Source organism: Fusarium pseudograminearum, chromosome 1 (assembly GCF_000303195.2).
Source record: "Fusarium pseudograminearum CS3096 chromosome 1, whole genome shotgun sequence".
NCBI lineage: Eukaryota > Fungi > Ascomycota > Sordariomycetes > Hypocreales > Nectriaceae > Fusarium > Fusarium pseudograminearum.
The window spans coordinates 3,876,988-3,900,778 of NC_031951.1; the positions used below are offsets into that span (position 1 = coordinate 3,876,988).

General features: G+C 48.9%; 8 protein-coding genes across 8 annotated transcripts, besides 2 other annotated features; 4 read left to right on the plus strand and 4 right to left on the minus strand.

Moving 5' to 3' along the window:
- Positions 1-1,434: 1,434 nt before the first annotated feature.
- FPSE_01808 (uncharacterized protein) lies at positions 1,435-3,098 on the minus strand (the record flags this gene model as incomplete). The annotated part of the gene is made up of 2 exons (XM_009254927.1): positions 1,435-2,601; positions 2,661-3,098. The coding sequence occupies 2 exons, from the start codon at positions 3,096-3,098 to the stop codon at positions 1,435-1,437; spliced, it is 1,605 nt and encodes a 534-aa protein (XP_009253202.1).
- Positions 3,099-4,410: 1,312 nt separating this feature from the next.
- Positions 4,411-4,917, minus strand: FPSE_01807 (uncharacterized protein; the record flags this gene model as incomplete). Its single annotated transcript, XM_009254926.1, has 1 exon — positions 4,411-4,917. The coding sequence occupies one exon, from the start codon at positions 4,915-4,917 to the stop codon at positions 4,411-4,413; it is 507 nt and encodes a 168-aa protein (XP_009253201.1).
- Positions 4,918-7,341: 2,424 nt separating this feature from the next.
- Positions 7,342-7,517, plus strand: FPSE_01806 (uncharacterized protein; the record flags this gene model as incomplete). Its single annotated transcript, XM_009254925.1, has 2 exons — positions 7,342-7,479; positions 7,515-7,517. The coding sequence occupies 2 exons, from the start codon at positions 7,342-7,344 to the stop codon at positions 7,515-7,517; spliced, it is 141 nt and encodes a 46-aa protein (XP_009253200.1).
- A 734-nt stretch (positions 7,518-8,251) lies between these two features.
- On the plus strand, positions 8,252-9,022 carry FPSE_01805 (uncharacterized protein; the record flags this gene model as incomplete). The annotated part of the gene is made up of 1 exon (XM_009254924.1): positions 8,252-9,022. One exon carries the CDS (start codon positions 8,252-8,254, stop codon positions 9,020-9,022), a length of 771 nt encoding a protein of 256 aa, XP_009253199.1.
- Positions 9,023-9,060: 38 nt separating this feature from the next.
- Positions 9,061-9,092: a microsatellite.
- Positions 9,093-9,284: 192 nt separating this feature from the next.
- Positions 9,285-9,311: a microsatellite.
- Positions 9,312-9,729: 418 nt separating this feature from the next.
- Positions 9,730-11,476, minus strand: FPSE_01804 (uncharacterized protein; the record flags this gene model as incomplete). The annotated part of the gene is made up of 7 exons (XM_009254923.1): positions 9,730-10,599; positions 10,652-10,820; positions 10,933-11,029; positions 11,080-11,101; positions 11,159-11,253; positions 11,331-11,343; positions 11,447-11,476. The coding sequence occupies 7 exons, from the start codon at positions 11,474-11,476 to the stop codon at positions 9,730-9,732; spliced, it is 1,296 nt and encodes a 431-aa protein (XP_009253198.1).
- Positions 11,477-12,771: 1,295 nt separating this feature from the next.
- On the plus strand, positions 12,772-14,080 carry FPSE_01803 (uncharacterized protein; the record flags this gene model as incomplete). The annotated part of the gene is made up of 4 exons (XM_009254922.1): positions 12,772-12,887; positions 12,946-13,024; positions 13,078-13,866; positions 13,916-14,080. 4 exons carry the CDS (start codon positions 12,772-12,774, stop codon positions 14,078-14,080), a joined length of 1,149 nt encoding a protein of 382 aa, XP_009253197.1.
- A 131-nt stretch (positions 14,081-14,211) lies between these two features.
- On the minus strand, positions 14,212-15,762 carry FPSE_01802 (uncharacterized protein; the record flags this gene model as incomplete). The annotated part of the gene is made up of 1 exon (XM_009254921.1): positions 14,212-15,762. The coding sequence occupies one exon, from the start codon at positions 15,760-15,762 to the stop codon at positions 14,212-14,214; it is 1,551 nt and encodes a 516-aa protein (XP_009253196.1).
- Positions 15,763-16,390: 628 nt separating this feature from the next.
- FPSE_01801 (uncharacterized protein) lies at positions 16,391-23,065 on the plus strand (the record flags this gene model as incomplete). Its single annotated transcript, XM_009254920.1, has 2 exons — positions 16,391-22,467; positions 22,522-23,065. The coding sequence occupies 2 exons, from the start codon at positions 16,391-16,393 to the stop codon at positions 23,063-23,065; spliced, it is 6,621 nt and encodes a 2,206-aa protein (XP_009253195.1).
- Between the last annotated feature and the right edge of the window lie 726 nt (positions 23,066-23,791).

The following is a 23,791-nucleotide window of genomic DNA, read 5'->3' on the forward strand; positions in this document are numbered from 1 at the left end:
GACCCCATCCATGGATGTTTCATGCGTAAAAGGAGGGGGGCCGAGACGATAATTTCATTATCAGCAATGATTAGGGTCCATCATCAAGGATGTCACTCAAACAAGTGCCTGGTCAGTCGTTGTGAGTACGAAGGCAGGAATTGAAGTGCATTTGCAGTGTGTTGACTTGGCATCTGACTGCACACACCTAGGCGAATGTCTATGAACATTTAAAGGGCATAATTCAACAGTACGATCAATAGCAAACCTGAAATCATGCCCATGGTTTGCCTGTCCATCAGCCCTTCGCTGGGAATGTCTTCGCCTGAAATCAGCCTGAGCCTCTAACTACTAACTCGGAAACTTAGACAACACCCTGCCCTGTCCTGTCAGCCATGGACGGTCAAAGCTGTCGCTAGGCCAAAGCACGGCTTACATACAGTTAGTTACAGTGCTACCTTGCCTTGGTTAGCCTGTTTCTCACCAGTCAGTCATGGGCACGGTACAGGTATGGTGAGTTTATGAGGTCATTCCAATCCCCAGATTCCCCCCTTTTAAGCCTGAGAGCAGGCATTGCAATGCTTGTTGGTCGAAACAAACCGACAGATGTTTAAACCTGTCGGGCAGAGGAAGAGGGGAACACTCTTGCCTGAAACAGGTTAAAAGGAAGGAACACAGTCAGATTTGCTCTTGTTACCCATCACGATTATTGTGCGCTACTGCAAATAACCTTGCTCTGTTGGAAATTGCTTCAATGAAGATCTCATCACGTGTGTCCTGTGAGTGTGGAGGAGTATGGGGGGGCCACACTCAAGAGTGCCAGCGCAGGGCATCAGGGCATACACCACTAGACAGACACTTGTAAGAGTACATAGACAAGGAGTTTCGGTGTGTGTGTGCATGCATGTATGGGCATCGACTCTTTATCAAGGGTGTATGATGTTGTCAGTCGGGTTGTTGTACTAATGCATCAAGGTCTATCCGTAAATTTTCAACCCTAGATAGATAAATGTCAAGAAAGACCAGGGTCGATGTAACATAGACGACATCATATTTCGATTATCCGGTGGTAAGGATCTCAATCAATAAATAACACGATCGTACTTCTGTACACAAGGTAGAATTAAACAGCAGTAACTAAAACATATAGCATAAAACATTCCTCTTACCGCTTTAACTATAAATCAAAAAGACCAGGAGATGCATGGCTGATGCTCATGCTCATGCTCATGCATATGCTAACCTGCCCGACTCTTTGCATCCAACCACAGGTACGGATAGATAGGCAAGATTTCTCCACATCTTTCCGTCCTGCCTTACAAGCATCATCACTAACTACCAAATCCTTGCATCTTCTTTCGGGTCTGCAGGTGTTGGTTGATACAACGGGCACGTGCGTGTTCGAGTCTGGCTGTGACGTCGGTTGGTCGATTCAAGACGCTATTTCGAAAACCTTCAAGCATGTACCAGCTCTTTGAGTCTCTTCTCAATCTTCTTTCGACCTTCGACGGTGCTCCAGACTTCGTGAGGGGACCCGTCGACAATGTCCCAATCCTTCAAGTTATCCGTCAACTTGGTCAAATCTCGCTGCTTCTTCTCCCATGTGTGGCTATTCTTGATATGCTTTCCAGAGCTAATTACAACAAGCGGCGTGTCCTTGTCCTGGATCTGACGACTAGTCTTCGCGTCTCGTCGAGTAAAAGAGCCAGCCACCAGGCTCTCCTGCAGCTTGGCAAAGATAAATTTACCATTCTGCTGCGCTGATCGTCCATATACTCGGTCGCGGCTTGTTCGTCCGCGAAAGATGGCACCAGGGATTCGGTCCAGTCCGAGTGGGGAAATAACACCCCAGAGCCAGAGGATAAATCCGCGACCTGGCGATGCGACATCATCAAGTAGATCCTCATGTAGAGGGTCGATAAGGAGCAAACCTTTGATATGGTCTCCATGCCGCGCTGAAAAGACTCTCGAGTAGATTGATCCAATTCCGGCACTGGCAAGAATCCATGGCCCATGCTCCCCAGCATCAGCCAGAGCTTCGCTAAGGGTATCGACCACGAAGCCTGCCGACGAAGGGGAGGGCGCGTTGTCTGACCAGCCGTAGCCAGGGCGGTCAGCAAAGCAGTATCGTGAGATGGATCCATTCTTGACGGCATTGTCGGCAAAGTTCCAGAATTCGTATTCGACAGTTCGCTCGCCGGCCTCAAACAAGACAGTGGGGAGCTCGTTGCCCTTTGAGTCGGTCTTGTTACCGTGGCAGTAGACATGGATGCGATACTTGTGGTTGTCGACCCAGTGCAGCTTCCCTGGGTGCGGCACGCCTGCATCGAGAGCTCGCAGGATGATGGTCAGAGTGATGAGAAAGACAGCGACCGACATGACGGCATAGGCGACAGTTGAGATCATGACCTCGGACCATTCGAACAGGGTTCTTCTTGTCTCAGCTCGACCGGTCAAGCGTTCCTCCTCCTCGGCCTTGCCCCATTTCACCATGCGGTCAACCAACAGAGTCCAGAGACTGGTGAGTAGGGCCCAGATGACGCTGATTGCGCCAACCCAGCCTTCTTCGTATCGAGTCTTTTGCACAGACAAGAGGAGAACCATGTCGAGGAGAATGACGCCCTATCCAGAATGTAAGTGCGTGCGGGAAGTTTAGCCATGGATAACGGTTCACAACTTACCGACATGAAAACGGCCAGAATTCTGACAGACTTGGATGGCACCTCGAAAAAGATAAGGGTAAAAATGAGATTCACGAGGGTCCATGTTGCGAAACCAAAGGCAAACCATGGGCTGCCACGAGTACTGATACCAGGTGGCGTCACAAATGTAGACACGAGAATCAAAATCCAAAAGACGAGTGTTATCAAAGTGAAAGCAACCGTCAGATATCGTAGGGCTCGGATACTCCAGAGGTTGTATGGAGACACTGCGGGATCATCTGGCGCAAGCAAGCCAGGCTGGGTCGAGTTGACGCGGTTTGGTAGTAGTCTAGTGTGTTCATCTGGGGCGATCTGATCGCCTTCTTCAGGGTCGTTGATGGCGCCATTTGAGCCATTTGGTCGCCTCGGATCGCGTTCCTCGCTCAGGTCCCTTTTGGGAGACGAGAAAAGCGGCATTGTGAGAGTGTTGGTGGTTAATGGGATTTATTCCTTGTCAACTTTCGATGTTTGGGTACCGTGTAAGTATGTGAGAGTGAGAAAGTCGAAAGAAAGACGTGATTCAGGATCTCAGCTTTGAGGAATGGAATGGCAAGTCGCACAGCAAAGTTGACAAAAGAAGGAAGAGGAAGAAAAAAAAGCCCCTCGGTTTCGATTGTCTAGTTCTGAGACTGTCGAGGTTTCTATATAAACCGACAGCTCCGGCATTGGTAGGTGCTGGTAATGCCAGTAGTATAGCTGCTGTATCCATGATGAAGTAGACTAAAACAAAGTAGAATACGTCATAATGCCAGCCATTTCAGCTTGCCATGTCACCAATCGCCTCCGTTGGTGGTGCACAAGGGAGTGTTAGCGCGTACACAAGCTTCCGGGACACGGAGCTTGGAGCTTGAGCTTGGCTGTTTGAGTAAACATTTAATCCATGGGCTTTAAGATCCATCATGATGAGCCTGTTCCGGCCACGAGAAAAACAAGGCATTGGAGCACTATAATAAGAGCTACAGTTGATTGCAGCATGTGATGCTCAAAGCGCAAGTCCAGGTCCAGACCAATCTTGCTCTCTCTCTCTCTTTCTTGGCTTGGCTTGACTTGGCTCGCCCGATCTTGTTCGGCATCGAACTCACTCACATTCACATTCCCACCCAATTGATATCCCCAATGACAGCCACACAGCATCATCATTATCCCAGTTTCAGTTCAACTTGGACATTCCATCAAATTAGAAAGAAACATGAATCTCATCGAACCTATCCATCCATACATACCCTACACGCGTATGTTATCTCCTCTGCTATGCTTTATGCTTGCAGCATTGGAATATCATCAATCATTCCAGCTATCACTCTGATTCGCATTCATATTACAGTTTTTGGGCAAGAGGCCGTATCCTGTTCTCGAGCTCGTGTTTCAGTTTCACCAACTCCTAATCGCCAACCATCAAGGTTTCACACAACGGACTCGGTTGTCCGAATATTGTTACTCAGCATAATAACAAGCATTAAATCATAACATCACAACCAACAAAGCCTTGGCATCGAACATCGTTTCAACAAATGTTATTAATAGGCACTATAGTAAAAGTTGGCATGAGACCAGTAAAGAGTGTGTCTTATATAACCAAATATCGTATATATATATATTGTCCGGGTATCTTTATTTCCTTCACCAACTCCAGGCTGCGCTTTCTTGTGACATTACAACAAATCATAAAAAAGATCAATCACCCTTACCCAAGTCCATTATCATTATTCCCCATCGTAGCTGGCCGAAATCAAGTGTCCCAAGGTGCAACTGGGTTGAACTCTTTAACACTAGGAGCCGTACTGATATCGCTGGATACCGAATGAGATGCTTGGCTGCCTCCTGAATAAGACTGCGCCGCCGCTCTCTGCTGCCGGGCACGCTGATGTGCCTTTTCTGGACTCGGTCCTCGAGTTGAAGTGATGGCGTCTTCGGGTATTCTCTCAATTGGTAGGTGTAGCTTTACTGCTGCCTGGGGATCCTTCATGTCGATGCCGTGCCGTCTGAAAGTGTTCTTCTTTTGCTCTTTCATAGCCTGAGCTGATGGCTCGCTCACTGATAGCCAATCCTTGACTTGGCTAAACCATCGAGGTCTCCCTTCCTTTGACTTTCTTGTGTCTGTTGAGGACATGGAAGTGCGCGATGTCTCAATTCCGCTGGCCGATGGGTCGTATTCATAATAAGAACTTCGTCTTATAAAAGTTGATGACGTTGGGCTGACAGGTGTGTCCGTGGTTAACTCATTGGTTGATGGCATGATGGAATCGATCTAAGCCTCAGACTAAGCTTTGAGAGGCTGATGGTTGATGACGGTGATGGTTGATAATATATTCCGATGTATAATGATCGAAAACACCGTCGACGGTCCAAAAAAGGACTACTATATTAAAGCAGAAGGCGAATAGATGTGACAGCCGAAGTTATTCAACGGGGCTCTCGAATAAATGTATGATCAAGAACGTTGACCGTTGCTGTACAGTACACAGCGTAGTCCTTCACGTCACAGCCTCACTCGTGATCGTTATTCGCCCCCCAAGACTCTAATGCCGTGGTCAGAGAGCGGAAGGGTATTTGTGAATTGATAAACAAGTACAGCGTAGTGTAATTCGATGAAGGAACAAAGTTAATGGGCTATGATTGTGTGGCCACAAACGTTTTATGCCGTTGACGTCCAACGGCGGCAGTGGATGATTATGGTTGATGCAGGTGCACGAGTCGTGCAACAGCGTAAATGGGAAGCACTGCCGACGGGAACTAGAGGATCAACCGATGAATGGAATGCTGGAAGAACTAGTGAATTTGTACAAATCGAGAAGAGAAGGATAGATAACTCTTGATAAAACTCCCGAGATGAGAAGATGGGAGTAAGCGTTGACGAGAGAAACAGAAGAGGAGGAGGGGGAGTTGATAAAAATAGAACGGGAAAAAGGGTTTGAAGAAAGAATGAAAGCTGGACACATCCCTACCAGGCACTGAATGGAAGTCTAATAATGCACCGAGGTAGTTCATGTCACCAAAGGCTGCTCGGCACCAACAAGACAAATATCTATTAGTATCCAATAGTACAACACAAAGTAGCACTTTGCATGCATGCATCCATCCTAACCCTCGCGCGCAAGCCCCCAGCGTCACTTCAGCTTTGGCGCTTCTAAATCATGGATGTATGCAAATCATGCAACGCGATGCAACACAGCGATCACACCCTCAACTCCCATCTTGGCTTAGGTTCGGCCCAAAAACTAACATGCAAGGAAAAGTAAACACAATTAAATCGTACACAGAGGCTACTAATTGGTTCAAGGCCGTAATAGACAATGAAGCACAACATACATATCCTTTTATTTGTCCTTCTTTTTCACCTTTGTTTTCTTGTCCTCAATAGCGTAACGGCCAGTCCCTGTGGCTGACTTTGTCCCTGTAGTTAACAGCTAAAGTGTGAATGGGACTTTGGACAATGCCAGTGGCTTCAATGGCGTATCCCAACAAGACCAGGGTGTGGAAAGAATCCGAGGTGGCACTGAACTAATTGCAGATACCGGCATAAGCTGGTGCCAAGTGTTGAACCGCCGTCCGGGATTGACATTTTAGTCTTTCACGTTTTTGACCCGAATACTTGGTCTATCGACAATTAGAAGTGTCAAACGCCTCTTTAAGGCGATCATTAACAAGACCGGAAATCCTGTGTCATGGGTTTCCTGTGAGTGTTCAAGTGGCTGGCTAGTTCTCTGTCGAGTGACACAACAACACGCAAAGTGAGAGTCTCGATGGAGCAATCGACGCCGATCAATTCTTTACCAAACTCTCAAATTAGGTCGACAACCTCTTTGTAAGACGCGCCATTTTCATGCAAGTCTTGCAACTGAACAGAGTTTACTACATGCACCAAGAGTAACACACCACTAGACAAGCATTTTCGTATTGCTATCCACAAGCAAACTTTGCCCTCCCCTGACTACTTTCAACGTTTTTACGCATCTGGGTACAATAGGCACGGTACTTGATAAGGTTCACACTCGCTGGGGACGTTTTGCCTCGCCCGTATCTCGACTTTGCCATGGCAAACAAACAATGTCGTGCCCCGGTGATAGGCAAACTTGTGCAAGAGTGTAAAGCCACTAATGCACAAAATATGGGCTATCAAGATTGGACATGCCTGGTGTTGGGTGCTGCAGTGTCCGGTCAGAGAACTCGGGCCCTTTTTGGTCACAACAGGATGTCTGAGACTCCAAGAACACCTTATCGTTTCCCGGAGTTTGGTGCAGTCATCGCATTGTCTCTGAAGGATATTTCAGGGTACTCACTTGTGATCCAATGTCGATAAATATAGATATGAAAAGGAACATACTGTCAAAGCTAAAGTGACGCTCAAGTAGCAGAAATATTGGCTTCCGAGCTTTGCGGTATAAAAATAAATAACCTAAAAGATCAGTCTAAACAGGGGCCGTCTAAACAGCATACCTAATATCAAGCTGTGTTATTAGTTTTTATCTCTTATACTTCTAGCAGGATACTCCAAAGGTTGTGCTTAAAGCTTGGGCTCCAAATCCATTACGTTCATCCTATCAGGTTTCGCTCAAAAGCGACCTTAAGACAGATTCTAAAAACTCTACAATGTATGTGAGACAAACCTGCACTTAATATGCTTATATTGGCGAGAAGCTGAGAAGAAGCAAATTACAAGATGGCCCGTGCCCGAGTGCATCGGAACTGGCGCCAGATCGTGTCCGATCGACTTGGTCAAAGTGGGCGCAACGAGATCCAATCCCAGCAAGAAGTGATCAGGAGGGTCCATCCATTCTACAATTCATACACAGTACATGTAAGACACTGCACTCATTATACACACCTGTCCAGTGAATACCAAATAACTTAAACATGGAATACGTATCACAAGAATTAACTCGTGTGCCTTTATCCAAGTTTGCCTACCTCTGGTCGTACCAAGTCTCTATAAGTACCTATTTACTCCATCGTTACCCAAGGACCAGAAACAAAATGATTGATCACATTGTTTGACCTTGTATTTGAGCCGCAGTTGGTTACTACCTGGTACCCTCACAATATTAGAAGACTTGGCCACTGAAGGCACAATATATGAAATTAATCAGTAATTTTACGTGATTTAGACCAGACTATTAGTTTATATATTTATTCTTATGCCTAAAGTTTATGTACGGCCTTTCTATTACCCACTAGAGAATAACACGGGCGAGCGTTTGGTCAAGCAGGGCGGGCAGGTTCCATGTCAGTGGAGGCTGACCCCGCCAAAAGCTGCCCGTTATGAATGTCCGGACAGCACCTGACGGGAGCACTAGCACTCAATGAGACATACCCCATCAGCCTGTCCGTCCCGTCCCTCTGAACTCTCAACTCTCTCCAAATCAAACTCTCCGTGCCTAATTCCTTATTGGTCAGCCTATCTCCCGATCCAGTCCGAATCGTCTCCGTTCGTCGGTGCCTTGCCTGCCCGCCCCGTTTAGTTCAGCTCAGCTCTGTTTGCGCAAACAAGCTCACGTCCCTCACGTCCGCCGCTTTCACGACTCCCATCGCGAGTCAACAAAAGCAACATCCAACTGCGGCGCAACGCAACCATGCCTGCTCTCACAATCAACACCGACAACCCTCCCAGCAACAATCCTCCTTCACCGAGCAGACCGCCTGTTTCTCCTCTGACTCCCCCGCTACGTCCTACCGAACTCCCAGCCCCCGGAGCTTCTGGTTCTAGCGCCGCCGCTCACCCAAGCTTTACACTTTCACAGCCTGACCAGACTGCTATACCACCGCCAGCACCTCAACCGCTAGATTTTGATGCGAACCCAGATGTGATAGCCCTCAAATCGGCGATATCAATCCTGCAAATACAGAGACAACGTGCGACTGCAGATATCCAAGCCCTCAGCCGCGCAAAGGATGAGGCTGTACAAAACCCTGAAGCCTTTATAAGTGACCTTGTCGCGAACAATATCAACGCGCCCACCAACGACGACAGCGACAGTGATGACGACGATATAGCTATGAGCGGTCAGGGCTCGGGTAGTCAGCAACAAGACCCCGGCGAAGGCTCCTCCAAGCAGCGCATCGCTACCGAACCACCAGCCTGGAGGAATATTCCTCAGCCACAAAACGTCGTCCGCTGTCCGCCCATAAATTGGTCCCAATATGCCGTCGTTGGTGACTCCCTAGATAAGCTGCACAACGAGCAAGTTGTCCGTCCAAACCAGGGCACCCCGGCGACCGTAGGCGCAAACGGTATGTATGAGTTCAGGGGCGAGGGGAAGCAAGAGAGATACCAGGGTGTCGCGGCACCATATGCTCCGACTCAGGATCGCTTGAAAAAGAAGCCCAAGAGCAGAAAGTCATGAGCAACGATGACAAAATGATGTTTACGAAAGAATGATTCCACACACACACACACACACACACACACAAACAGTTTCCCACTATCACACTTGAGCGAATATTTATGGCGATGGATTTACACCATCTGCGATCCGGCGTTGATTATAGATAGGATCTTGGTTTGAGGGGTACACTATCCAAACAATACACGACCCAGCGTTGCCGTTTTTTTCTTTTGTTGGCCATTCTTGATAGAAAGTCTTTAACGAACCGCTATAAATGCTACTTTTTCTCCTTCTTCTTCTTCTTTTTGTTTACGAACCTACTTACGGATGATGGCGAGTCGGTCTCTGCCTTGGGGAGAAAAGATATATAGTAACCCTCGTCACTACAAAGGCTGGCTGGCTTGACTGTTCCTGCTGCTGATCACGTTTATGCAAGAGTAAAAATATGGACAACGTCGCTATCTCATTTGTTCCGCCTTTACGAATAGCAGGTTGACCCTATCTCGAGGGGATGACAATCCTCATCAAATTCATCCGTCATGTTCCCCAATCCCTCAACGCCAAATAAGCCCAAATAATGCTCCTTGGTTTGCCTGTACGCCTCCCTTGTATTTTTTAAAGCACACCTCCAAACCCAGCCTTTGACGAGGCACATGGATTATTCTGGAAAGTCCCTTTGAATCATGTCAGTCGATCTGTTCTGTAGTTATGAGATGCCGGCGCACTTACTCCATGCTCTGCTGAACTGATCGACGAAGGCGCCGGTTGTATTTCTTCTTGTCATCTGCGCCGCCGCCCCAGTACATCTTGGTGGCTTCAGGATTGACAATCTTGCGAGGATCGTAGGCGGGCTCGTCGTCTTCGAGAATGGCGAAGATGGCCTCAATGTGCGATCGCACGTCTTCCCTCTTGGCCGGGTTGGGCGTGTAACATGCTGTGCCATCTGCAGCAATGTGATGGTGGAAGATCTTGGTCTCGAATTTTACACGAGGTTGCTCCTCGGGGAAACGAACGCTGAAATTCATCTTGATCCTGAACAGGCCTCCGTCAAGGTTGGTCATAGGACGTCCGAAATAGGTCACTACCCACACAAAGGGGTTTTCGTTCTCGAGAAAGACGTCGTGTGGCATATCGCTCCTCTTGAACGCTTCAACAACTTGCTCAAACTGGTGCTGCAGGTTCACAGCCACAGTGGTATCCCGCTTCTTGGCTTCCAGACCCTCTCCGGCCCATTTCAGGGGCTCTGCGTCAATAGCAGCCTTGATGGCGTGCAGACGACGTTCAAGCTCCGGGTAGTTGAATTTACCGTCCATAGAATTGTTGCCTGGAGACTCAAAGGGCATCCTTGCAAACGGCTGGTTAGGTTTCGTTTCCGACTTTCCCTTCTCAATGGCTGCCATATATGACTCAAAGTACCAGAGGAATCGGCGTTTGCACAGATCTTTGAATGGTTCGAATGGCACAGTGGCTTCATCGACATCTTCATCCTCCACATCTGCCCCAGAGGTGCTGTGTTGCTGGGTTCCGTTAGAGCTAAGCCCAAGGTATCCCTCGAGGCGTTGGATGACACTAATGCGCAGCGTCTCATGTCGAATCTAGAAAACGTCAGAGGCTCGCATGCTCATACAGTCTGGTGTATGGACAAACCTTTTGGACGTAGTCCTTTTGGGCCTTCTTATCGGACTCTTCGTTGGCATCCTCGAAACCTGGTTCGTTTTCGTACGGGTTGGAGGAGAGGAGACTTTGGATGGACAACAAAATCGACTCCAGTCCTTGCGCAGACGACCACTCCTCTCCACGCTCACCACGCCATGTACTAATACTTGTTAACTCAAGTAATCAAAACCTTGGCATTCATATAAGTACCCTAGAATTGATCTGATAATGTTAGTGCGTGAAACAAGTGATGTTTGTATCATGAGACTTACAGGCAGACTTTGCCATTGCTGTAGACGTTTGGGTTGAAGCGGCAGCGCCCGCCGTTTGTGGTAGCACAGACGACAGTTGGTGATTTGGAGGGATAATCTGCCATAAATATAAGTTTGGGGTCTGTGTATAGAATGGGGTTTTCCAACCTTTGTGGAACCGGATCGCAAACTGTCAGATTTGAGTCAGTCGAATTTATCAAGAGTAAATACAAGACTGCAAACTAACCTCGAAGAATCCAAATTCATATGGAGTCTCGTGAGGGCCCATAATCAAGGCCTTCACATTGCGAACATCGACATCACGGCATGCCACAGCGATTGCTGCAATGAAGCGATACAGTGGTTAGTTGGTCGTCTTCACGGTGCGCATTACGCATAATCAACTGGGAGCCACATACAAAGATCGCAATTCTTCTGGATATCTCCAAGTTCCTTACCATAGAAATCAGTATCTTGAGCTGGGACCGTGAACCAAGGGATGGGAGAGGCTACAAGCGGATGCGGGGCAGCGAACCTTGGAGATGCGAATGATAGACTGGTCCATGGCGGTTCGCTTATTGCAGTTCAGGTGCTGTTGTTTAGAGCTTGGCGTCGACTGCGGAACGCGACGCACATGGGCGACTCGCGATCAAAAATTAGTGTTGAGGGTGCGAGATCTTTGTTAGGCAGTTGAGGTAAAGGTGGATGGACGTTGGGTGTTGTAGTTGACAAGGTGGGATGAGACCGTCTGAATCGTGCCTAGGAAGTAAGTGCTAGGCTAACTAACCTATGAGGAAAGTGGGGTGAGATGGACTGCTGCCTCGCTGTTAGTTGTGTTGGGTGGGCCAGAGATTCTCGCTCACAATATCACATTAGTCAGAACGTGACCAGAATACCTCTGCTTTACTTTCTGGCTGTAAGTTTAAAATTTACATGAATAAGGCTTTCTTTATTGTTGAGCATGCAGTTTGCAGCCTTACGGTTTTGGTTAATGACAATCGCTTCGAGGGAGGAGTGGAATATGCAAGTATGTGCCCGTGATTTACGCAATGAATACCTACCTACCTACCTATGGATGTAATTGTTAATGATTCAGCAATATTTGTGTCAAATGCACATTGGCGTTTGTCTGTCGAACAGTAAGCCGCATAATTGGTTTGTAATTGATTTACACTGTTCTGACTCTAGGCTTGTTGACAGGTAAAGGATATTTGGATAACAGAAATGTTGACCACTAAGCTACGATACATAAACAAATGGCCTGAAAGTCCGATCTAGGTTACTATCTAGGTGAAATTAACTGATTTATTAATAATTTCATCTTTAATCCCTTATGGTTCTGCGTAGCTTTTCTAATACCTTGAGGTTCTGGCTTCCACAATTCCTGCCAATGTAGAGGTATGGAGTGAATCGTTTATACAACTAAAGATGATCAAATAGGCACCTCCACAAGCCTGGGACTTTGAATGAGTATGTAAGTACTCAAGTAATTATGATATAGATAGGCCAGATATCATTTGAATTTACCGAATCTTGCTCGGAAACCTTTCGCAGGTGACTATCATCGCAAATTCTTATGTTTCGATGTGATATGCCTTTGAACAGGAGCCTACCCGGAACCACTAAGTTCCATAGTGTGGAAGGTGGGGCGTGTCGCTACCTGGGTGCAGGCACCTAGCGGTTGCCGTTAGAGATAGGTACGCTACGCGTAGCTTGACGCGTTAATTGATTTTCTCAAGCTCCCGTCCCCATCAACGCAATTTGGTGATTCTGGTGTTGCCATACAACGACGCCGAATTACTATTCAACATCACACGCATAGCCAGCCACATTTGAATCTAAGCAAATAATCAAGCTGATATGGCTAGCTTTTTCGATCTCAAGGCTAGAAAGGCTGCGGCCGCTGCGAATGGTAACGCCGACCAGAAACAAGACAAGCCTACCAATACCCGAAATCAACCCTGGGTCGAAAAATAGTATGTGCATCCCACACATCCAAAACATAGCCTGAGCCTCAGGACTCACTATCTATAGCCGACCAAAGACTCTCAGCGATGTCACTGCCCAAGATCATACCGTCGATGTCCTCCAAAGGACACTCCAATCCTCCAACGTGCGATTGCCTTACTCCCGAATACCGAAGCGCTTCAATACTGATTCTCGCAGCTCCCTCACATGCTGTTCTACGGCCCTCCCGGTACAGGAAAAACGTCGACTGTCCTGGCACTGGCGAAGGAGCTTTATGGTCCCGACATGATCAAGTCGAGAGTGCTTGAGCTCAACGCTTCCGATGAACGTGGTATCTCCATCGTCCGAGAAAAGGTCAAGAACTTTGCGCGAATGCAATTGACCAACCCACCCCCTGGATACAAAGACAAATATCCCTGCCCTCCGTTCAAGATCATCATCCTCGACGAGGCCGACTCCATGACCCAAGATGCCCAGAGCGCACTACGACGAACCATGGAGACGTACAGCAAGATCACTCGTTTCTGTCTGATTTGCAACTACGTCACTCGGATTATAGATCCGCTCGCCAGTCGATGCAGCAAATTCCGATTCAAGAGTCTCGACCAGAGCAATGCGAAGAAGCGACTCGAAGAGATTGCGGAGAAGGAAGGTGTGCCCCTCGAAGATGGTGCGGTTGACGCTCTCATCAAGTGTAGCGAGGGCGATCTTCGAAAGGCCATCACCTTCTTACAAAGTGCTGCTCGACTGGTGGGTGCCAGTGCTTCCGACAAGGACGGAGAGGGTGATGAAGCAATGGACGTGGATAAGAAGGCAGTCACAGTCAAGATCGTCGAGGACATCGCTGGTGTTATTCCGGATAGTACCATTGGTGATCTTGTCAGCGCAATACGCCCAAAGAGCTCAGGATCATCGTACCAGGCTATTTCTGATGTTGTCGAGAAGCTTGTTGCAGATGGTTGGAGTGCAGGACAAGTTGTTGGCCAGGTAAGCCCAACATCAATATTCTGACCGAGAACCTGCTAACACGTGGTAGCTCTATCAAGCCTTGACATATGATGAGATAATTCCCGACGCACAGAAGAACAAGATCGTCATGGTCTTTTCAGAGGTTGATAAGCGATTAGTAGACGGAGCTGACGAGCACCTTTCTGTCCTCGACCTCTCAGTGAGAATATCAGCTATCCTGGCGAAGAAATGAGTTCCTCAACCTCGCGTGTAGGGCTGTACCCCAGCAATGAGGAACGGAGTTGTGGTTATATATGGATTGGCGTTTAAACTGGTTCTATACTACCAGACATTTGTTGTGTTTGTCGTTGTTTTATTCTAATCCTATGCCGCGTCTTCCTGGCCAATTAATCCAAGGCTGCCATGCAAACTAGACCATACATCTTTCGATTGTTCCGTGTTGCCCTTTTCCGTATGCTTCCTCCCTTTACTGGGAGACTTGGGACCCGACTCTAACCAAACATCACCCTCTGTAGTATCAGCTTGAGTCTCCTCTTCCTGCTCCTCCCCAACCTGACCCAAAAGTTGATCGATCTGTCGCAATGTTTGCATAGAGTTTCCCAAGGCAAGCTGTCCGGCTTCAATCTGTTCTGCCACATTCTCAAGTGTCGCAATTTTGGCCGAGTCGGCAGCAAGAACCCAAGGTTGGACTTTTCCAGTCAAGCCTGACCGTTCGCCAGAGGTAAGAAACTCACCTAAAACGGATCTGCGTCGAGATTCCGGCGCCGTAGAGTGAGACGGGAGTAGCTGGCTTTCTTCTTCCAGATGGCCAAGTGACTGGCAGTTATCCTTAGTTTCCTTGCCCAGTGTCGTGTTTACGTGCGCCTTCTGGGCTATCATTGCTCTTTGCTTCTTTGATAGCGTGAGAAGAGTATCGATGTAGGGCGTGAGAAGGTAGGTACTGGAGGCAGGTTCTGGTTCATCTGCATGTTGTTTGGCTGTGTTTGGAGCCAGGACATGAGCGGCTGACGAATCAAACTTTTCGCCAACAGAGGACAGAAGTGACCGTCTACTTGCAAGGTATTTGGCGTACTTGTCCTTTATCGTGCCGAGCTGCTCGTTTATGGTGGCTTGATCCGCAGTCGACTGAGCATGGCTCTTGGAACCGCTCTCTTCACCTCCCTCCCCATCTCCTGATGCTTTGCTCAGCTCGGTTTCAATCCATTGGATGAGTTCACTTCGCGTTGTATTCAGAGCATGTAATCTTATACCATTGCTGATCACGTCCGGTATGCTCTGGGCATTTGCCCTTGTTTCACGAAGTAGTTGCTCTTCTCGCTTCAGAAGAAGCTTCGCTCTCAACACAGTCTTTTCAAGCTGGGCAACTTGCTCCGTCAAGTCTGTCTTTTTGACGCTCTGTTGTGCAACGAGACTGTTTACTACCTCCTTGGGGACTTTGGGTAGACTGGCAGCTTCGTGAAAAACATCTTCAGGGTCTAAATATTCAGGTGCAGCGGCTGGTTTTTGCATAAGTGCGTCTAGATGACCCTGGACAGCCGAGAGTCGACTTTGTTTGGCCTGAATCTTCAGAAGCGATAGTCGCTCTTCCAGTAACTCGTTGCTGGATGATGAGTCTTGATTTGGAGCTGGTGAGGCGAGATGTGATTGAGCGGTATCTTCATACTTTCGCCGGGCATCAACATTGGATTTCAGGGCCTCGACGTACTCTTTATAGAACCCTTTTGAGTCAGGGCCAGGAGTTACGTCGCGTGTTGCATCCGCCAGGGACACTGGTTGCTTGACCGGTCCATCATGAGAGCATGATCCAAGATGAAGTGCCAATACTCGTCGGATATAATTGACTTGCTCTCGTGGCTTAATAAAGGGGCCAAGAGTTTTCTGGAATGTCTCAACTGTGTTGGAAGAGCTCGTCATTTTGGCTCATATTTTGGCGGTGAAATGTTCATTAATCCAAAGCTTGTTGCTCAGGTCCTAGTGTAAAGGAGTACTAAAGTACTAAAATAAACGAATTGCATGGGCCGCCTGTTGGACGGCATTTGAATTGTGGCTAGTGGTAGATTCTCTCGCGTCGACGCAAGTGACAGTCGATGCACATAATGAATACGACGTTTTGATAAATTTAGAATTAAATACCCATCAGAAAGGTTTCTCTTCCTATTCCAATAATTAGTAGGTAGTTTTGAACCAGCTCAAGTAGCAGGATTCTGGAGCTTCAGCCACACAAGCAGTTATGCCACTGACACGCTACAAGCTCCGAATGGTCCTAACCGAATTCGGGCTGGCGCGGTATACTCCTAGGCTGCGATCTGAAATTTACGATCGCGACTTGAACTCTCCAATACACTGACGACTCCATACAACCTTTCAACGCCTGCGCATCAATTGCAAACCGAAACACACAGGCAGCCGCTATACCACTACCACAGTCGCGGCTCGTGACTAACCCATGGTCATTTAATAGTACAACACCCCCGGTTTTTGTCGAGAACATCGACGTTCTCCAACAACAACAACCTTCATCTACTTAATTAATCTAGCCACCATGTCCGACGCAAATCGCGATGTGTCGCAGTACAAATACTCGGCCATGTCGAACCTGGTTCTCCAGGCCGACCGTCGTTTTGTCACGAGACGAACTGACGAGGCCACTGGTGATCCAGAGTCGTTGGCTGGACGCTTGAGTATTCGAGATATGGGCGCCCGAGTTGCACGCGACGACGCGCCAAAATCAAAGAAGCAGCCTGGCATGCCCGATATCGAGCGAGGCAGCCTAAGGGAAGGCGAGGATATCCTAGCGCGGGAGCAAAAAAGACGAAAGGCCGAAGCCCCCCAATCGACTGGAGTCCTTGGCACCAATGATCTTCTTGTGGAAGGCATCACATACCGACCGCGAACGGCTGCGACACGGGCGACCTTCGACCTGATTATCACCATAGTAGCGAACAATCTTGGCGACGTACCACATGAAGTTGTGCGTAGTGCGGCGGACGCTGTTCTGGAGTATTTGAAGGACGATGACTTGAAAGACCTGGACAAGAAGCGAGAAACTGACGATATTCTCGGCGTATCGTTAAACCCTAAGCAGTTCAACGAGCTGGTGAATCTCGGCAAGAAGATCACAGATTACGACGCCCAGGACGACGACGAGGATGTTGCTATGGGAGGCGCCGACGGCGACGATGCTGAAATAGACGAGCGCCAAGGTGTCGCAGTCGCCTTCGACGAAGATGACGAAGACGAGGAGGGCGGCCTCGTTAATGAGGTCCGCGATGAGTCATCCGACGATGAAGAAGAGGAGGAAGAGGAGGAAGAGAATGCTGAGGCCAAGGCAGAAGATGCCGTTGCTGATGTGGGAGATGAGATGATCCTCGACTCGGCACCTTCAGGAGGAAAACAGAGCGAAAAGGAGAAGCACGGCGTACCAGCCCGTGATATCGATGCCTTCTGGCTACGGCGTGAAATAGGAACTCTGTACCCCGATGCCCACGAACAAACCGACAAGACAAAGGCGGCACTTCAGATCCTGTCCGGAGAACCTGGGGATGATGGTGAAGAAAAGTCTCTTCGTGAGGTTGAGAACGACCTCATGGAACTGTTCGACTTCGAGCACCACGAGCTGGTCCAGAAACTAGTTGAGAACAGAGAAAAGGTCTTCTGGCTTACGAAGTTGGCACGCACAGAGACCCCTGAAGAACGCGCCAACGTGGAGCGGGAGATGGTTTCGGAAGGCTTACAATGGATTCTGGACGAGCTCAAGGGCAAGAGCACTGCCGACGGCAAGAAGGGCAAGATGGACATCAAGATGGACATTGACGTTCCAGCCTCCTTTTCAGCCGAAGCGCCCAAGACTGAACGTGCTGAGGGCCAGCTTGTTGGCGGACTTCAGCCCCGAAAGCTCATAAACCTTGACAACTTGGTATTCGATCAGGGAAATCATCTCATGACAAACCCCAAGGTCCGACTACCAGAGGGTTCGACAAAGAGAACTTTCAAGGGTTATGAAGAGATTCACATCCCTACGCCCAAGAAACGCAACGAACCCGGCGATGTCTCGATGCCCATTACCGATATGCCTGAGTGGGCACGAATCCCCTTCAGCCAAAACCAGTCTCTGAACAAGATCCAGTCAAAGTGTTACCCTTCTGCGTTCGACGATGACGGAAACATGCTTGTCTGTGCCCCCACTGGTAGTGGAAAGACAAATGTTGGTATGCTCACGATTCTTCGAGAGATTGGCAAGCACCGTGATCCCGAGACTGGCGATATCGATCTTGATGCTTTCAAGATCGTCTGTATCGCCCCTCTCAAGGCGCTTGTCCAGGAGCAGGTCGGCAATCTAGGTAAACGACTTGAGCCATATGGCATCAGGGTTGCAGAGTTGACGGGTGATCGTCAACTCACCAAGCAACAAATCGCTGAGACTCAGATCATTGTCACTACACCCGAGAAGTGGGATGTTATTACCAGAAAGTCCAACGACCTGACCTACACCAATCTCGTACGCCTTATCATCATCGATGAAATCCATCTACTGCACGACGACCGTGGTCCTGTGTTGGAGAGCATTGTCAGCCGAACTATTCGCAAGACCGAGCAGACTGGCGAACCCGTCAGAATTCTCGGTCTGTCTGCCACCCTCCCCAACTACAAAGATGTCGCAAGTTTCTTGCGAGTTGACACAAAGAAGGGCCTCTTCCATTTTGACGGATCCTACAGACCTTGTCCTCTGCGACAGGAGTTCGTTGGTGTCACCGACCGTAAAGCTATCAGGCAACTGAAGACCATGAATGATGTTTGCTACAACAAGGTCATTGAGCATGTAGGCACGAACCGCAACCAGATGCTTATTTTTGTTCACTCCCGAAAGGAGACTGCAAAGACTGCCCGCTACATTCGTGACAAGGCCGTCGAGTCAGACACAATCCATCAAATCCTTCGTCATGATGCTGGCAGTCGTGAGGTTCTTGAGGAGGCATCTTCCCAGGCAACTGACCAGGATCTGAAAGATATCCTGCCCTACGGCTTCGGTATTCATCACGCTGGTATGAGCAGAGCCGACAGGACAGATGTTGAGGACCTTTTCGCTCGTGGTGCTATCCAGGTTTTGGTGTGTACTGCTACATTGGCGTGGGGTGTTAACTTGCCTGCCCACACCGTCATTATCAAGGGAACGCAAGTTTACTCTCCCGAAAAGGGTAGCTGGGTTGAACTCAGCCCTCAGGATGTTCTCCAGATGTTGGGACGTGCTGGTCGACCCCAATATGACACATATGGTGAAGGTATCATTATCACAACACAAAGTGAAATGCAGTACTATCTCTCGCTTCTGAACCAACAGCTTCCAATCGAAAGTCAGTTTGTTAGCAAGCTGGTGGACAATTTGAACGCCGAGGTTGTACTCGGCAACGTCAGGACTCGTGATGAGGGTGTCGAATGGCTAGGCTACACATATCTGTTTGTTAGAATGTTGCGGTCCCCTGGTCTTTATCAGGTTGGCGCAGAATATGAAGACGACGATGCCCTTGAGCAGAAACGTGTCGATCTGATTCATTCGGCAGCTATGGTTTTGCGCAAGTCAAACCTGATCAAGTATGACGAGAAGACAGGAAAGCTACAGTCCACAGAGCTGGGCCGTATTGCATCTCACTATTACATCACCTTCGGATCTATGGAGACATACAACAACCTTATTCAGCCTTCCATTACAACCATCGAACTCTTCCGTGTATTTGCTCTCAGCGCTGAGTTTAAGTATATCCCGGTTCGACAGGACGAAAAGCTGGAACTGGCGAAACTACTAGGACGAGTGCCCATTCCTGTAAAGGAAAGCATTGAGGAGCCTCATGCCAAGATTAACGTGCTTCTGCAAGCGTACATCTCACGCCTCAAGCTCGAAGGTTTGGCCTTGATGGCTGATATGGTATATGTCACACAATCCGCTGGCCGTATCTTGCGTGCTATCTTTGAGATTGCTTTGAAGAAGGGTTGGGCCTCCGTTGCCAAGACAGCTCTGGACCTTTGCAAGATGGCTGAGAAGCGCATGTGGCCTACAATGTCTCCCCTACGCCAATTCCCCTCGTGTCCCAGGGACGTTCTCCAGAAGGTCGAAAAGATTGACGTATCTTGGAGTAGCTATTTCGACCTGGACCCCCCTCGCATGGGCGAGCTCCTCGGTTTGCCCCGAGCTGGTCGAACTGTCTGTGGCCTAGTATCCAAATTCCCCCGTGTTGAGGTTCAAGCGCAGGTCCAGCCCATGACTAGATCGATGCTGCGTGTCGAGCTCAGCATCAGCCCTAACTTTGAATGGGACGATTCCATCCATGGTGCTGCTGAGAGCTTCTGGATCTTGGTCGAGGATTGCGACGGAGAGGATATCCTTTACCATGATACCTTCTTGTTACGTAAGGAATACGCCGAATCGGAGCAGAACGAGCACATTGTCGATTTCACAGTACCCATCACCGACCCTATGCCTCCCAATTACTTCGTTTCGGTTATCTCTGACCGATGGATGCATTCTGAGACCAGACTTCCTGTTGCCTTCCATAAGCTGATCTTGCCCGAGAAGTTCCCCCCCCATACCGAACTTCTAGAGCTCCAGCCCCTTCCCGTTGCCGCTCTCAAGGTCCAGGACTATGTCAATCTCTACCCTTCATGGAAGCAGTTCAACCGCATACAGACACAAACGTTCAACTCGCTTTACAAGACGGACCAGAACATCTTTGTTGGAGCCCCCACCGGCAGCGGCAAAACCGTATGCGCTGAGTTTGCTCTTCTCAGACACTGGACCAAGGGAGAAGCTGGGCGTGCCGTATACATTGCTCCTTTCCAATCTCTTGTCGACTCTCGCCTTCAAGATTGGCAGAAGCGACTCAGTTCCCTTAACGGTGGCAAGGAGATTGTAAAGCTGACTGGCGAGACAGCCACAGATCTCAAGCTTTTGGAGAAGGGTGATTTGATCCTGGCAACACCCACCCAATGGGATGTGCTGTCTAGACAATGGAAGCGACGCAAGAACGTCCAGACAGTTGAGCTCTTCATCGCTGATGAGCTTCACTTGCTTGGCGACTCCCAGGGCTATGTGTACGAGACCATTGTCTCTCGTATGCACTATATCCGTACACAAACTGAGTTGCCCTTACGAATTATCGCACTGAGTGTTTCGCTAGCAAATGCCCGAGACATTGGTGAATGGATTGATGCGAAGAAGCATGACATCTACAACTTCAGCCCCCATGTCCGACCAGTGCCATTAGAGCTTCACCTTCAGTCATTTACCAACACCCACTTCCCCTCCCTTATGCTGGCAATGGCCAAGCCCACATACTTGGCTGTCACACAGATGTGCCCTGACAAGCCTGCTATGGTCTTTGTACCCAGCCGCAAGCAGACTCGAGCAACCGCCCGAGATATCCTGGCCGCAGCGTTTGCCGACGACGACGAGGATCGTTTCCTTCATGCCGAGGTGGAACAAATGCAACCTCTGCTTGATCGCATTAACGAGGAGGCGCTTGCCGAGGCGCTCTCGCACGGTGTTGGCTACTACCACGAGGCCCTTAGTCAGAGTGATAAGCGGATTGTCAAGCATCTTTATGACAACGGTGCAATCCAGGTCCTTGTTGCGTCTCGAGATGTCTGTTGGGAGCTGAACAGCACCGCCCACCTCGTGATAGTCATGGGCACGCAGTACTTTGATGGTCGTGAGCACCGATATGTTGATTACCCTCTTAGCGAAGTGCTACATATGTTTGGCAAAGCCCTTCGCCCGTCCAAGGATGGTCGCGGCCGTGGTGTTCTCATGCTGCCCCAGGTCAAGCGCGAGTACTACAAGAAGTTCCTTAACGAGGCTCTTCCCGTCGAGTCACACCTGCACAATTACTTGCATGATGTTTTCGTGACGGAAATCAGCACCAAGATGATCGAGTCTGGTGATGATGCGATCAACTGGACCACCTTTACATATTTCTACCGAAGGCTGCTCGCCAACCCTAGCTACTACAGCTTGACCAGCACAACACATGAAGGCCTCAGCAACTACATGTCTGATTTGGTTGAAACAACTCTGCGCGAGCTTAGCGAGTCCAAGATTATTGACTTTGATGAAGACGATGGATCTGTCGCACCTCAGAATGCCGCCATGATTGCCGCTTACTACAACATTTCTTACATCACCATGCAGACCTTCATCCTTTCGTTGGGCGCCCGTACAAAGCTCAAGGGTATTATGGAGATTGTCACTTCGGCTACCGAATTTGAGACGATCCAGATTCGACGTCACGAGGATAGCCTGTTGCGACGTATCTACGACCGAGTTCCTGTCAAGATGTCTGAAGTTGTTTATGATTCACCTCACTTCAAGTCTTTCGTTCTGCTTCAGGCACATTTCTCCCGCATGCAGTTGCCAATTGACTTGGCAAAGGACCAGGAGATTCTACTGACCAAGATCCTGAGTCTCCTCAGCGCCATGGTCGATATTTTGTCTTCAGAGGGGCATCTCAATGCCATGAGTGCCATGGAGATGTCGCAAATGATTGTTCAAGCAATGTGGGACCGTGATAGCCCTCTCAAGCAGATCCCTCACTTCTCTCCGGAGGTTGTCAAGGTGGCTAATGAGTTTGGGTATGTAAAACCTTGTGATTTGGAAATTGAGGCATCTGCTAACAGTCTTCGCAGAATCAAGGACATCTTTGATTTCATGGAGGCCATGAATCCGGAAGAGAACGCTGATTATAATAAGCTCGTCAAGCGACTTGGCATGTCACAAAACCAATTGGCAGAGGCGGCTAACTTCACAAACGACAAGTATCCCGACCTTGAGCTCGAGCACGAGGTTCTGGATGAGGACGAAATCAGGGCTCGTGAACCCGCTTACTTGAACATCAAGATTGCTCGCAATATGGAGGAGGAAGACGCTGATCATGACTCTACTGTCCACGCACCATTCTACCCCTCCAAGAAGATGGAGAATTGGTGGCTGGTTGTTGGAGAAGAGAAGACCAAGACCCTCTTGGCTATTAAGCGAGTGACGATCGGGCGGGAGCTGAGCGTTCGGCTCGAGTACACTGTGCCGTCAGAGGGTGAGCATGACCTGAAGCTGTTCCTAATGAGTGATAGCTATGTTGGCGTCGATCAAGAGCGGGAATTCTCGGTCACAGTTGCCGAAGGCATGGACGTGGACGATGATGATGAGGAGGATGAGGACGAAGACGATGAGTAAAAAGCTCATTGCCTACCCCAATTACCACTACGATGGCCAGCAATGGCTTTGTACACTACTGCAGAACTACGAATGCGAATTTAGGGTTATAATATTCGAATCTATCAACTGGGACGATGGCCCGGAACATTGTGTGTGACTGAGATGTGCTCTTTAAGGGGAGTTTTGCCGATACAAGTTGAGTTGTGCGGATGTTCAATGGTGCCACACGAGTTTAAGAGGCGTGAAGGGTTGAGATAAGTATTCACAACACCAAACGCGTCCAGTCACGGCCAGACCGTCGACGTGACATTGCCAGGGCGGAGGGAGCGAAGATGCTGGGGAAAGAGACTAGGGGACGCGCCCTTGAGTTGGTCTCGTATACCTAGGCGCCGAATCAGCGTCGACTACGCGGTTGGCCTTTGATGTCGTGTGAGAAAGAAAGAGCCTGGGGTTGGGGTTGGGTTGCTGATGACGCCGCCAGGCCCCTCAGGGTATCGGAAAAGCTGGCCGCAGGAGCCATAAGGGACGAAATTAGTAGGTCAGCTTATGCGATTCATAACTAACCTTTAGGCGATTTATTTTTGTATCCTCATAAGTTTTCTGTTACCCACCAGGCTGTCTTCCAGTCCAGATACTCATCACGTGACCGCCAATCCTCTGGTGACGTTTGAAAGTGCTTCCCTTGCTCAGGCCGAACCTGTTAACTCGTACCAGCGTTTTTTCTTTCGTCACCTCCAACACCCC